At 35.7% G+C, this 13,145-nt stretch overlaps 2 protein-coding genes across 3 annotated transcripts; both read left to right on the forward strand.

The window, feature by feature from the left end:
- The first annotated feature begins 478 nt into the window (after positions 1-478).
- LOC142525640 (kinesin-like protein KIN-4A) lies at positions 479-8,144 on the forward strand. Of its 2 annotated transcripts, XM_075629975.1 has the most exons (26): positions 479-910; positions 1,415-1,561; positions 1,665-1,814; positions 2,021-2,274; positions 2,628-2,800; positions 2,887-3,011; positions 3,241-3,277; positions 3,403-3,494; positions 3,621-3,731; positions 3,896-4,009; positions 4,098-4,185; positions 4,365-4,477; positions 4,571-4,669; positions 4,762-4,875; positions 4,967-5,083; positions 5,158-5,238; positions 5,408-5,479; positions 5,673-5,766; positions 5,926-5,963; positions 6,042-6,139; positions 6,277-6,375; positions 6,518-6,739; positions 6,819-6,972; positions 7,058-7,204; positions 7,287-7,611; positions 7,710-8,144. In XM_075629975.1, exons 1-25 carry the CDS (start codon positions 785-787, stop codon positions 7,524-7,526), a joined length of 3,105 nt encoding a protein of 1,034 aa, XP_075486090.1. In that variant the 5' UTR covers positions 479-784; the 3' UTR covers positions 7,527-7,611; positions 7,710-8,144. The 2 variants fall into 2 exon arrangements, with proteins under 2 accessions (XP_075486090.1, XP_075486091.1); XM_075629976.1 differs by lacking the exon at positions 479-910 and having other exon boundaries at positions 1,423-1,561; positions 1,669-1,814.
- A 695-nt stretch (positions 8,145-8,839) lies between these two features.
- Positions 8,840-10,463, forward strand: LOC142525641 (uncharacterized protein At4g06744-like). The gene has a single exon (XM_075629977.1). It carries the CDS (start codon positions 9,109-9,111, stop codon positions 10,402-10,404), a length of 1,296 nt encoding a protein of 431 aa, XP_075486092.1. The 5' UTR covers positions 8,840-9,108; the 3' UTR covers positions 10,405-10,463.
- The last annotated feature ends 2,682 nt before the right edge of the window (positions 10,464-13,145 follow it).

Raw genomic sequence — 13,145 nt, forward strand, 5'->3', positions numbered from 1 at the left:
TAGGACGTCCTTTTTCCGGGAAACAGCCCCACTTCATGGGTTTATTTATTTATTATGTATTCTATTTGTTTTTTTTTTTCAAAAAAAAATATTTTCTGAGTTTTCATTTCTATTGAATAACACGATATTTTTGGGATCAATAATCCTAGTATGTAATAACAAAACTAAAAGAGGATGTCATAAACTATTTTGAATCTTCCAAAAGATTTTCACAACCCACGAAATGTTTTCGACTATAATCATATGTGATGTATGTTGAATTATAATTATATTTCTGAATTGATATGAAATCAGATTAAAATATTCGTAATTTTATACATAATTTATGTGGAATTCGTGTAGTATCCAATAACATATATAAATAAACCACCCAAAAACTATAGCTGAATAAATTTTATTATTTTGGAGTATTTTTTTGTAATGAATCAAAGAAAGCGTGTAAGCTTACTTACACTAGAAGTGTTGATATGAACCGTTGGGGCTAGTGGTTGTCCTGGCTTGCAATCACACACACAGCTCACACACATAAACAAGAAGTGGAGATTCTTCTTCCTCTTCGTCTTCTACTTCTTCTTCTACTACTATAATCCCCTCAACTACCCTTCCCCAATATTATCTCCGCTTAACTTTCTCTCTCCCATTCCCTATATCCCTGTATCATTGTCTGCTCCAAGACTTCTTTTTTTTTTTTTTTTGTGCAACACATTTGGCTTTTAGAGCTTTTGTGGGTTCAACTTGGATTACTGGTAGTCTCTCGATTGCAGTTTGTTTTGTGGTGTTTCTGATGGAAGCTAATTCTTCTGGGGAGGATTGTTGTGTAAAAGTTGCTGTTCACATCAGGCCTTTGTTAGGAGATGAAAGGCTTCAGGGGTGTAAGGATTGTGTGACCTTAGCACCTGGGAAGCCTCAGGTACCCTTCACATTTGTTACGAGACATGGTTTTTACTGTGTAGCGGTGAATTTGCTGCAATTTCAAGAAGAATGCGGGTGTTGGTGGTGGGATAATTGCTTTTTGGCTGTTGGAGTCGATGGTTTCTTAAAGATCTGATTTTTTAGTGATTCCAAATTATATACTCCAGAGTTGCGTTATAAATACTAAAAATTAAACAAAAACATTTATGACCTTCAAATTTTCTTTTACTTTCGTGGTTCAACGGGTTTTTTTAATTACCTAAAGCAAATACATACGAGCTTACGAGAAAGAAAGTTTACGGACTTTTCATCCATGGTGATAGTTTCTATGAACCGGTTTGATGAACTTTAAGATTTATTGTGGGATTTGGTTCTGATGTTTATGTTATTTTTTCTTCTTTAATATTTGGTTCCCCTTGGGGTCCTGTCCAGTATTGCTTCATTTGTAGTCATTTCGGAATGCTTGTTTAATCACTAGGTTGTTCCATGATTGTCGGTACAGGTGCAAATTGGTACGCATTCATTTACATTTGATCATGTTTATGGTAGTACTGGCTCGCCCTCGACTGCAATGTACGATGAATGTGTCGCGCCATTGGTTGATGGTTTGTTTCAAGGGTACAATGCTACTGTTCTTGCATATGGACAGGTCAGCTTACAATTGGATGATATTTTGATCTACCGAAGGATATTAGCTCTAGATGCTGTCTGTAACTGATTTCTATTCGAATTTTTTCTTGAATGTGACTCAGACAGGATCGGGAAAAACATACACCATGGGTACTAATGTCAAAGATGGACAGCAGAACGGACTAATTCCGAAAGTTATGAATTCTTTGTTCGGCAAGATTGAAATCTTGAAACAAGAGATTGAATTCCAATTACATGTTTCCTTTATTGAGGTTCATATGACCATCCTCTCTTCTTCCTTTAAAGTTTAGACAATTGTTTTCATATGTTGTCGCCATACACACTTTGATTAATGGCATTATTATGTTTGTTGATTATGTGTGTTATCACATGCACGGACAATTTGATGTTATACTTTATTTACTTAGTATATATTTTTGTGTTGACATTATGTAATCTTGTTATTTTTCACCTGAAGATTCATAAAGAAGAAGTGAGGGACCTACTCGACCCCAATTCTGCTAACAAACAAGATATAGCGAATGGACAAGCTGGAAAAATAACTATCCCTGGGAAACCTCCTATACAAATCCGTGAAACATCGGACGGTGTAATTACATTGGCTGGATCAACTGAGTGTAGTGTTAAAACTCTCAAAGAAATGGCCGATTGCCTGGAGCAAGGATCACTGAGCCGTGCAACAGGGAGTACAAATATGAACAATCAGTCGAGGTGTGTGATCAGAATTATGGTATCATTTTTAGATGTATCGTTCAAATATAGATTAATGTTCTTAAGTTGACAATGATGAAAATCCACTATTCCGGAATTACACGCAATTGTTTTCCATTTAATCTGTTGTGACATTTTATTTCTGATGTTTCATCCGTGCAACAATAAGAAAACGTAAGCCATTGCATTGCATTGCATCTGTTTAGTTCATTCAACTTCATTCTTGAACATCAGCCCTTACCCTCTGAAGTGCTGTGCTTGGCGGAATTTACTCAAGAGTAATCCATCTATTCCACCTGAATCTTCACTAAGTTATTGCCGAGGATAATAATTCCTCCCTCTGTCTGTCTCAGTCGCTCGCATGCCATTTTCACCATTACGATGGAGCAGATGTGCAGCTCTAATGATGGCAATCTAACCGACTATATGGTTGAAGAGTATCTCTGTGCCAAGTTGCATTTGGTGGATCTTGCTGGATCAGAGCGTGCTAAGAGAACAGGCTCTGACGGTCTACGTTTTAAAGAAGGTGCCTTGGATAAATATTTTTTTTTTCTGTTCATGATAGAAGCTTCAATTCACGCCCAGCCATATTTTTGACATGTACCTTGACAGGAGTTCACATTAACAAGGGCCTTCTTGCGCTTGGTAATGTCATTAGCGCTCTTGGTGATGAGAAAAAGCGAAAAGAGAGTCTTCATATACCATATCGGGATAGCAAACTTACTCGGCTACTGCAGGTCCGGGACAAGTTCACCTATGAAATGTTAACATATCTAGCTATGCCACGTAACAGATCTTGTTATTAGATCTGAGGTCATACCTGACTGTTAAGATTTTTGCGGTGACAAAACCTGCATTTTCTTTTTTGATCAAATATTTCCTTAAATCTCTAGCTAACAAGTCGCCAATCTTCTGTATGGAGATATTAATTATGTTTCAAGTTTAAAGGTTTTTTATTATTGGCAGGATTCTCTTGGTGGCAATAGCAGAACTGTAATGATAGGTAATGCAAACAATTTTCAAGTTTGTGAATCAGAAACAATGTCTGTAACTGATTAAGAAGTTGACAAGAAATACCCGTAGAATACTTATCATGTTGTTCTAAGCTCTAAATGACTTGTTTTGCAGCATGCATTAGTCCTGCGGATATAAACGCTGAAGAAACTCTGAACACTCTGAAGTATGCCAATCGTGCTCGAAATATCCAGAATAAACCTGTTGTAAGTGTTGGTCCTGTCTGTCTGTTTCTCTCCTTCTTCCTTGTGACATTTTCAACAAATTCAATTGAGGATCATTTCTCTCTTTAAGTTTTCATATTGATATAAATTTGATTTCTTGATGATCAGATTAACCGAGATCCAATATCTAATGAGATGATAAAGATGCGTCAACAATTGGAATATCTACAAGCCGAACTTTGTGGTCGTGGCGGAGGCATTTCCTTTGATGAAATACAGGTGAAGTAAAGTTTCTTTGTTATAGACTTATGGTTACACTAAATTCTGAATGAGTTTACTCCATAATTATAGGTTGAATATCCCTTACAACCCTGATATAAAGATAGACACATATATATATCTTTGACATGAGGAAGAATTTTAGTTTGAATTAAATCGTGCAGGTTCTCAAGGATAGAATTTCTTGGCTTGAGGCTACTAATGAGGAGCTGAACCGAGAACTTAACGAACTTCGCAAAAAAGGTGGCAGCATTGAGCAATATGATTCGGTTTCTAGAGTATGTAATATCTTCACTTAGTAAATTGTTCATATGTCACTTTGTGAGTATAAATGTTGAAGAGGTTAATTCTGTGATGCAATTGCAGGTTCGTGGAAATGGTATAATGAAAAGTGAAGGACTCAAAAGAGGATTGCAAAGTATGGAATCATCTGACTATCAAATTAGTGAAGGCAGTATGTCCATACTTCACTTTCTACCAATTTTCTACTTTCTTTAACAAATGATCATAGTTAGCTGGGAAATTTCTAACACGAAAGAAACTATTTTGCAAAACTCAATTCTGAATAAAAATACAGAGAAATTCATTTAACAGTAATTTGTGTACTGTGGTTTGGGTTTGTCAATGGTTCAGGTGATTCAGGAGATATAGATGAAGATACAGCCAAAGAGTTGGAGCATACTTGCTTACAAAATAGCATGGATAAAGAACTGAATGAATTAAATCGACAGTTGGAGAAGAAAGAGGTTACATTTATATTTAATGTGTTTATGTTTATTATCTCTGCTTATTCGTAGGTAAATACATGTGGTAGTCTTAATGTAAAATTTCTTTTGCAGTCGGAAATGAAACTGTTTGGTTGCCCTGACACTGTGGCTCTTAAGCAGCACTTTGGAAAGAAAATTTTGGAACTCGAGGAGGAAAAAAGGACTGTACAGGTCTCATACTGTGAAAAATAATGACTCGAAGAACAGCTCTTTGATAAGATTCAATATTTTAGTATTCCAATTTACCTTTTAAGTTGATGCAGCACGAGAGAGACCGACTTTTGGCAGCAGTTGAAAACCTCTCTGCTAATTCTGATGGACAAGTACAAAAATTGGAAGACATGCATGCACAAAAATTGAAACTTCTTGAAGCTCAGGTTTTTATTTTACCCATCTCTTTTAAGTTTTATCTGTTTGTCAAATTATATATGTGTTTGTTTTAAGAAATTTTCAATCTCTACTCATCAGATACAAGATCTTAAAAAGAAACAAGAGAACCAAGTTCAACTTTTAAAGCAGAAACAGAAGAGTGATGAAGCTGCTAAAAAGTTGCAAGAGGAAATACAATGCATCAAGGCACAAAAGGTCATATAGTTTTACCCATTTTTGTATAATTATCATACTTTTAAACATTCAAATCATATTTTTTGGCATTGCAGGTTCAATTGCAACAACGGATTAAACAAGAAGCTGAACAATTTCGGCAGTGGAAGGCATCTCGAGAGAAAGAACTCCTGCAGGTAATTTTACTGCCATCTGAACAATTAGTCTTGATCAGATATTTTATTTTTCAAAATGAGTACCATTTTGATACTAATTGATTTAAAATATAACTCCGTTTAGTGTGTCCCCTTTGTAAATTTTACTCCACAGTTTGGCTTTACTTTGACATACAATGTTGTCATACAGTTAAAGAAGGAGGGCAGAAGAAACGAGTATGAGAGACATAAATTACAAGCGTTGAATCAGCGACAAAAGATGGTGAAAATCTTCTTTATGAACAATGTGTTATTCTGACTTCATTATCTTATTTTGATGTAACTTTGGCCATAAAATTTAATTCTTCCTTGGAGATGCTCGATAATAATTCTGTAAAGGTGGCATTCTTTTGTAATATTTGGATTGTATTCCACAAGCATTTGATTGCAGTCTTCTCTGAATTGATTTATTTTAGGTTCTTCAGAGAAAGACTGAAGAAGCAGCAATGGCTACTAAGAGGTTGAAAGAATTGCTGGAAGCACGTAAATCTTCAGCTCGTGACAACTCTGGTATTTGTTTTCCATAGATATTCATTTTTTTGTCGTCCATTTGTGTCCCATTTACTATATTTCCTCGAGCCACTTGACAACGCTCTTATGATTTTGGAACCTAATAAGCTATGAACAGTCCTTGTTAATTTTTTATGCTGATGTTCCATCTCTTTCCAGTCACAAGCAATGGACATGGAAATGGAATAAATGGCCAGGTAGTTGCTTTCTCCATCCACGAGACAATCTTTTCTACATAATTTTTCAAACCACGCGAACTTATATTTTATTTCTAGAGTAATGAAAAGTCCATGCAACGATGGATAGATCACGAGCTTGAAGTTATGGTGAATGTTCATGAAGTCCGTTACGAGTATGAGAAGCAAAGTCAAGTGTATGTATACGAGCATTTAAGTTAAAGTTTTTGCTAGCACTTTAGTATATTATGTTATGACCTGATGTATTCTAACAGATGTGTGTTTTCCACATTCATTCAAATATTTTGTAATCTCTTTCTGGAATCGTCTGCAGACGAGCTGCGTTGGCAGAAGAGCTGGTTGTTTTGAGACAAGTCGAAGAATTTGCTTCAAAGGGAGTTAGCCCCCCTAGAGGAAAAAATGGATTTTCTAGGTGAGATTATATCATGATGAACGCTATATATACTATTTCCTATAGTTGGCGTACTGTAAGCCATTTATTAGTGCAATATCATAAGTTTAAAGGTTCTATAAATTAGACGGACTGTTTCTTGATTTGTTTCCTATATTTTCAGGGTATCTTCAATGCCACCAAATGCTAGAATGTCAAGAATTGCTTCTCTTGAAAGCATGGTGAATATTTCATCAAATTCACTTGTGGCAATGGCTTCACAGCTTTCCGAGGCGGAAGAACGAGAACGCAGCTCCGCTAGCCGTGGACGATGGAATCAGCTACGTTCTATGGGGGAAGCAAAAAATTTACTGCAGTATATGTTCACTTATCTTGGCGAAGCAAGGTAATGATGGGAAAGTTGATTAGATAGTTCAAACTTTCAGATTTAAAATCATATTTTAAGGTTTTGATGTCATAAACAGGTGCCAATTGTGGGAAAAGGATATTGAAATCAAGGAGATGAAAGAACAGCTAAAAGAACTTGTAGGCTTATTACGACAAAGCGAAGTTAGGAGGAAGGAAGTTGAGAACGAGTTAAAACAAACTGTTGCCATGGCATTGGGGACGCCACCTTCTGTATGATTACTTTTATGCTTGTTTCTTTATGATTTTGTTTCTTTTATGTGCTTCTACTTATGTCTCCACCGTTCATTTCCTACAGGGAAACTCCCACAAACATATTGCCGATGACATGGCAGGTTCTTTGTCTCCAATCCCCGTGCCAGCACAGAAACAACTTAAATATACGGCGGGAATTGTCAATGGCTTCGTTAGAGAATTGCCAGCGTTCTTGGATCAAACACGAAAGGTTCATTTTCAACTCCTCAACCTCATGTAACCACATATTGCATTCCATCTAGGCTCATTACAAATGTTTTGGGCTTGTGCAGATGGTGCCGATTGGTCAGTTGTCAATGAAGAAATTAGTACTTGTTGGACATGGTGGAAAACTGTGGAGATGGAAGAGGAGTCATCATCAGTGGTTATTGCAGTTCAAATGGAAGTGGCAAAAACCCTGGAGACTTTCAGAATTGATTAGACACAGTGATGAAACAATCATGCGGGCTCGACCTCGTCCTCGTCCTCATCCACAAGCTCTTCCTGATGTCATGTATAGAAACTGTCCCTAGCTTGTATATCTCCACCATGCTTATTCTTTCCTTTGGTTCCAGACCTCAACACACGGCACTGGGATGTATTTTGAAATAAATGCAGGTAAATCTAAATCTAATGCATCACAATTATTATTGTTTTCTTGATATTTAGTAGGATTGCCGCCTTGCAATCTGCTTATCTGATAAACTGAATCGCAGGGGAGGTACAATTGGAAGTTGGGAAGTAGCCTCTAGCCTTTTTGGTAAAAATGAGTATGAAAGAGGAACATATTTTTTTAGACCTTCAGAATCTAGTAGATGTGTTAATTCATCTGTGGCAACTCGTGAAATTTTGAAGCGGTTGGCATTGCATTAACCATGGCAAAATTCTGATGCATCATCAGCTGTGAAGGAAATTTTAGTGTGTGTGTGAAATGTTCTTTTTTTTTTTGGCTTTTGCAAGGTTTTCTTTTTCCTGATTCTTTCTTTGTGGAGGATAATTGGCCCTGTGTATATTGTGTATAACAACAGAATGCGGTGCAAAATCACTAAGTTTTAGGAAAGATGGTCCTTTTCTTAACGTGTGTTCAGCACTTCAGTGTTTTGCTGTAAATTGTAATAGTGATGATGGAAGAAACTTCATTGCCTCAATTATATTACACAAAATGTTTACAAGATTATTTAGAATATGCAACACCATGTCCCCGATTTTGCGACAGAAGAAAGTAAGATATTGCTCTTTCCGTTGATTGCTGACGAGATTTCCATATTGTAATATAAAGCTGCTTCAATCCGAATACAAGCCACCCTCAGCAATTGTAATGAAGTTCCCTGAGCATCTGGTTTAATCTTGTGCGGTGGACATCCATGTCTCTGGAGATGGTCCAGTAACTCCAGTTTGTGAAGGAATGGACTCAGCAATTGCACACTCGAAAAAGAGTGAAGCCACTCAGCAGCAGCTCTTGTTTATGTACAGAACACGAGAATATCAACAATTTGTATGTACGCGTAAACAGAAAATATCCACAACAAAATTGATCGCAAATGCAATCGACAACGTACATTTATGTACTTGTATGTAAATGATAAATAGTATTAACAGTAACAATTGGAATGTGTCATTTTAATGTTAATGGATATTAAACAAGCTGCGGCTCGTTCTGGTCCCTCGTCGAAAAGTCTTCAGCAGACAACACAAATCTGAGCTGGGCTGCATCAATAAGTGGATGTGACGGCGCCTTTGATAAACATGTTTTTGTATATCATCAAGACAATTAAAAAATAATTCAGAAAACATAGGATGCGTTAGCATGACATAAAAATTTACCTAGGACGCATATAAAGAATCAAAATTTGCCACAAACTTATTTGTCATGCACATTATCCACACAATACACCAACTATACTCCCTGAAAAAAACCTTAATAAATTGCTCTAATTGCCTTGCTCTACCGACCAAGGCGCCGAAAATTAGAAATGGAAAACTCCGACACTGCCTACTGTGAAATTTAGACTATATAAAGTGATCAACTCTTTTGCGTAGCAACTCTGCATTCTTTGTTGAGTCCCTTCTTATTTCACTTTCCTCTTTAACTGCAGAAATATTAAACAAAATAAAATGCAGAAATGTTTGGTCCGATTAGTTGAAGTTCTGATCTTTATCTGCATGATCCTACTTATTGCCCTGGATGTCAATATACAAGTTCGCTGTCAAAAAGTAATTGAAGTAGGCGGTGGCGGTGGCGGTGGCGGTGGCGCCGGGGGCGGTGGTGGGGTGGTAAAACTACAAACAACACAGCCACCAGCACCTTCTCCTTCACAGGTCTCATCTCTTTTTGCTGATGAAAGGCTTGCTGTAGTGTATCCTGTCATCCAAAAATTCAAGAACCTCATAATTTCCGATCCATTAAACATCACAGCCACCTGGATTGGCACTGATATATGCAGTTACAAGGGATTTTACTGTGATGCCCCTCCGGATAACAAATCCGCCATCGCACTTGCTTCCATTGATTTCAATGGATTCCAATTATCAGCACCAACCCTCGACGGGTTTCTTGATCAGCTCCCGGATATAGCTCTTTTCCATGCAAATTCCAACAGATTTTCAGGAACAATTTCTCCAAACATTTCCAAGCTAACCTATCTCTACGAGTTAGACGTAAGTAACAACCTGTTATCAGGGCCATTTCCCACAGCCATTGTAGGCATGAACGGCCTGTCTTTCTTGGACATACGGTTCAATTTCTTCACCGGTTCGGTCCCGTCCCAACTTTTCACGAAAGACCTCGACGTAGTATTCATTAACAACAACAATTTCTTGACCAGGCTGCCTGAAAACATCGGCAACGCACATGTTCTTTACCTCACCTTAGCTAATAACAAGTTTTTCGGCCCAATCCCACATAGCATTTCCAGGGTTTTCTCAAGTTTAACGGAGGTTCTGCTCCTCAACAATTTACTAAGCGGCTGCCTGCCTTATGAACTAGGATTCTTGAAACAGGTTACTTTATTTGACGCTGGAAACAATCTTCTAACCGGGCTGTTGCCATTTTCTCTGGGATGCTTGCAAAAGCTGGAGATTCTAAATTTTGCAGGCAATCTGTTGTATGGAAATGTGCCTGAAGTTCTATGCAGCCTAGGAAACTTGGCCAATCTTTCTCTGTCGGATAACTATTTCACGCACCTTGGTCCCATTTGTTTGAAACTCGTCAAGAATGGCATGCTTGATGTGAGAAAAAATTGTATTCCTGGTCTGCCATTACAGAGATCAGTGGCAGAATGTGCAGCATTTTTCGCACGTCCGAGGTATTGTCCCTATACTGCAACATATGTACATATGCCTTGTTGGGTTCCTCACCCTAACTCTGCGCCATTGGCCCTTTCTGAATTGGCTCCTTCACCACTTCCTTAGTCATCTTCTTGTTCTAATCAATCTTGATTTTCAGTGTTAATGCCAGTGCCTGTTAAATATCCGCGTAAATCAACAAGATTAGTAGTCAATGGTACTTGCATGTAGCGTTAATTCTCAAATGAAACATCTATAAGTTAAGAAATGAAGCACGCATAAATAAAGGTTGTGTTTGGATTATCGACAAAATTCAAATAAGATCCTTCCGCAAATAAAATCTTCTTCGTCCAAATCAAATTAATCATTCTAATCACAATATATTATTTTACTAAAAAATATAACTTCCGTTTTGTTAATAAAATATTCGATTTTTGTGTATTAATGTTCATTTGTGATATTTATGTAGTGATTATTATGTCGGTCCCTCAGCTTTTCAGCCTTCTACGGTCACCCAAATCAGCAATAATTCAAATAATTTAACCATCTAATCACGGCAAAAAAAAAAAAATAGATTTTAGTCACATATAAATTGTGGCCCCAACTCATTATAACAATATTATAATTAAAATTAATGAGTGAAGTGTTTGTATAATTTATTTAGCTATAGTAGTTCGATCTAACAAACTAATAAGACATAATAACGTACAAATTCTAGGCTAGATATGATAATACACAAAATCATATATAATACTTTTCATTTTCTTATTTCCTCCGGTTTAGGCTATAGTACTTCAACATCTGTCAATTACAATAATAGAAAACATGATAGAGACCAAGTTTTTTTGGACATGGTGAGGACGTAGATTTGATTTACTTAATATAATAAGTCGAAATATAATATAGTTGTCTAATATTTCAATATGATGTATTCTGAGAAGAAAGTAGTAGATGTAATAAATCAAAGTGAGGTGTCAATACGAATGCAATAATTGTATTGTATTGGTTTCTAGAGTGAATATCGTAGGTTAAAAATGTCTATTTTCGATGTATCACTTTTTCTCATTAATTCATATTGATTCATTATAATCAATTATTTTCGACCCAAAATGAACTCACATTTCTGGATCGAAGTCACGTTGTTCAGATGAACCATATGCCCGGGTTGATAACCCACTATTCATTGGACTGATCACTTTTCGGGTCGAAGCCACGTTGTCCAGTTGACACAATTTCCGGTACGATGACCATTGTTCAAGGCTTCAATAAAGAGTCATTCATTCATTCATTTATAGTAGTTTCTAAATTATTGGAATTCAATAATATCCTCACGGTATCAAACATTCATTACAATATGATAAATGTGAGTTTCAATGTGATGCATTATCTAATAAAAAGAATGGAAATTTTATCATAAATGTTAGGCAAAATGCCAAAACCTATACTGAAAAAATCTGTCAGTAAAATCTCACATCAATTGCTTGACTAATAACTTGTTTTCTTAATCCAATTAGTTCAATAATCTCTAGAATAATAATTTTTGTGATGTTATGTGTATTAGTAAGTTTGCTAGATATTTGACTGCCATAATGTTCAAACTTTTAGTCAAAATTGATTTTGATACTATATAATATTTTACAAAAAAAATTATTATAATTTGAAATCATCTCCAAAAAATATGAAAATTTTAAAGTAGGTGTATCTTACTTAGTTCTACACTTTCTGTTAAGAAAAGTTCTTGAAATTCCAAAACTATTTTGTCCAGATTGCGTATTTTCAGGCTAGTCTTCAACGGGTTTGGTTGCCGAAAAACGGTGGCTTCCTCGAATGTTTTCGTTCATCGGTCAGAACTTTGGTGCATTAGAGATCATGGTAAACAACTTTTATTTTATATTTATGTCCAGAACAGTGTGCAGGATAGTAAAATATAAGCATCAGAACAATTTTTAAACCTTTAAAAAAACAATTGATAGAATTTTGTTTGTAAACAAAATCATAAGAAATCGTATACTAAGTGGAAAAACTATGGAATTTGAACTCAAACCCTAAAATCAGTGCAGAAACCTTCGATCATGGTTCGTTTTTTTAAAAAACATGGTGCGTGGAAGGCATATGGCACCATGCCGAAACGTGGGATGGGATGTATATGTATATATATTTTATGTTAGTTTCATACCTCCGAGTTTGAGGTGTTACATGAATAATGTAATCAGAATTGTAAATAAGATTAACATTATTTTCAAAATAGATTTGAAATGTTCCCACTGTTTTAGTTCTAGCTTCTCATAAATCAATTATCATAAAGTGTTTGGAAGAAAAAGGAGCAAACTAATTATATATGCTCATTCTTTTTTAGTTGAGATTTCTTTATTTTAAAGGGTTTTTTTTTCTCGTTTACTTATGAAATCTCCTTTTAACTGATTCAAAAATCATCCATTTTTCGATGCTGATTTTTGGCAATTCAAGATTTTCTCATTCCTTTAAATTTTCTTCCGTAATCTATGGAAATATTATAATATTATTAAAAAAAGCTCATTCACAAATTCCACCTTTGTATGCTTTAAATTTAATGGTGCGCTTTTTATCGTGTTTAATTAATTTAATTTAATTTATTCGAATAAATAGGAGCACCACTTAGTAAGCATCTTTAGTAAATTGAAAGCAACCGTTCGAGAAATCAGAAGTCAAAAGGTTTTGAAAAAAAAGGCAACTTCTTTCTAAAAGTGTACGGTCATTGACTAATTTTCTAACCTTTTTTTTTTTTGTTTTGAAAAAATAATAACATGGGCATATATTACTGATCTCTCTTGATATGCTAGAAAATAAGAGAATTGGATCCAAATTAATTAACTACAAGTAAAATATTA

Source organism: Primulina tabacum, chromosome 14 (assembly GCF_025594145.1).
Source record: "Primulina tabacum isolate GXHZ01 chromosome 14, ASM2559414v2, whole genome shotgun sequence".
Classification (NCBI taxonomy): domain Eukaryota; kingdom Viridiplantae; phylum Streptophyta; class Magnoliopsida; order Lamiales; family Gesneriaceae; genus Primulina; species Primulina tabacum.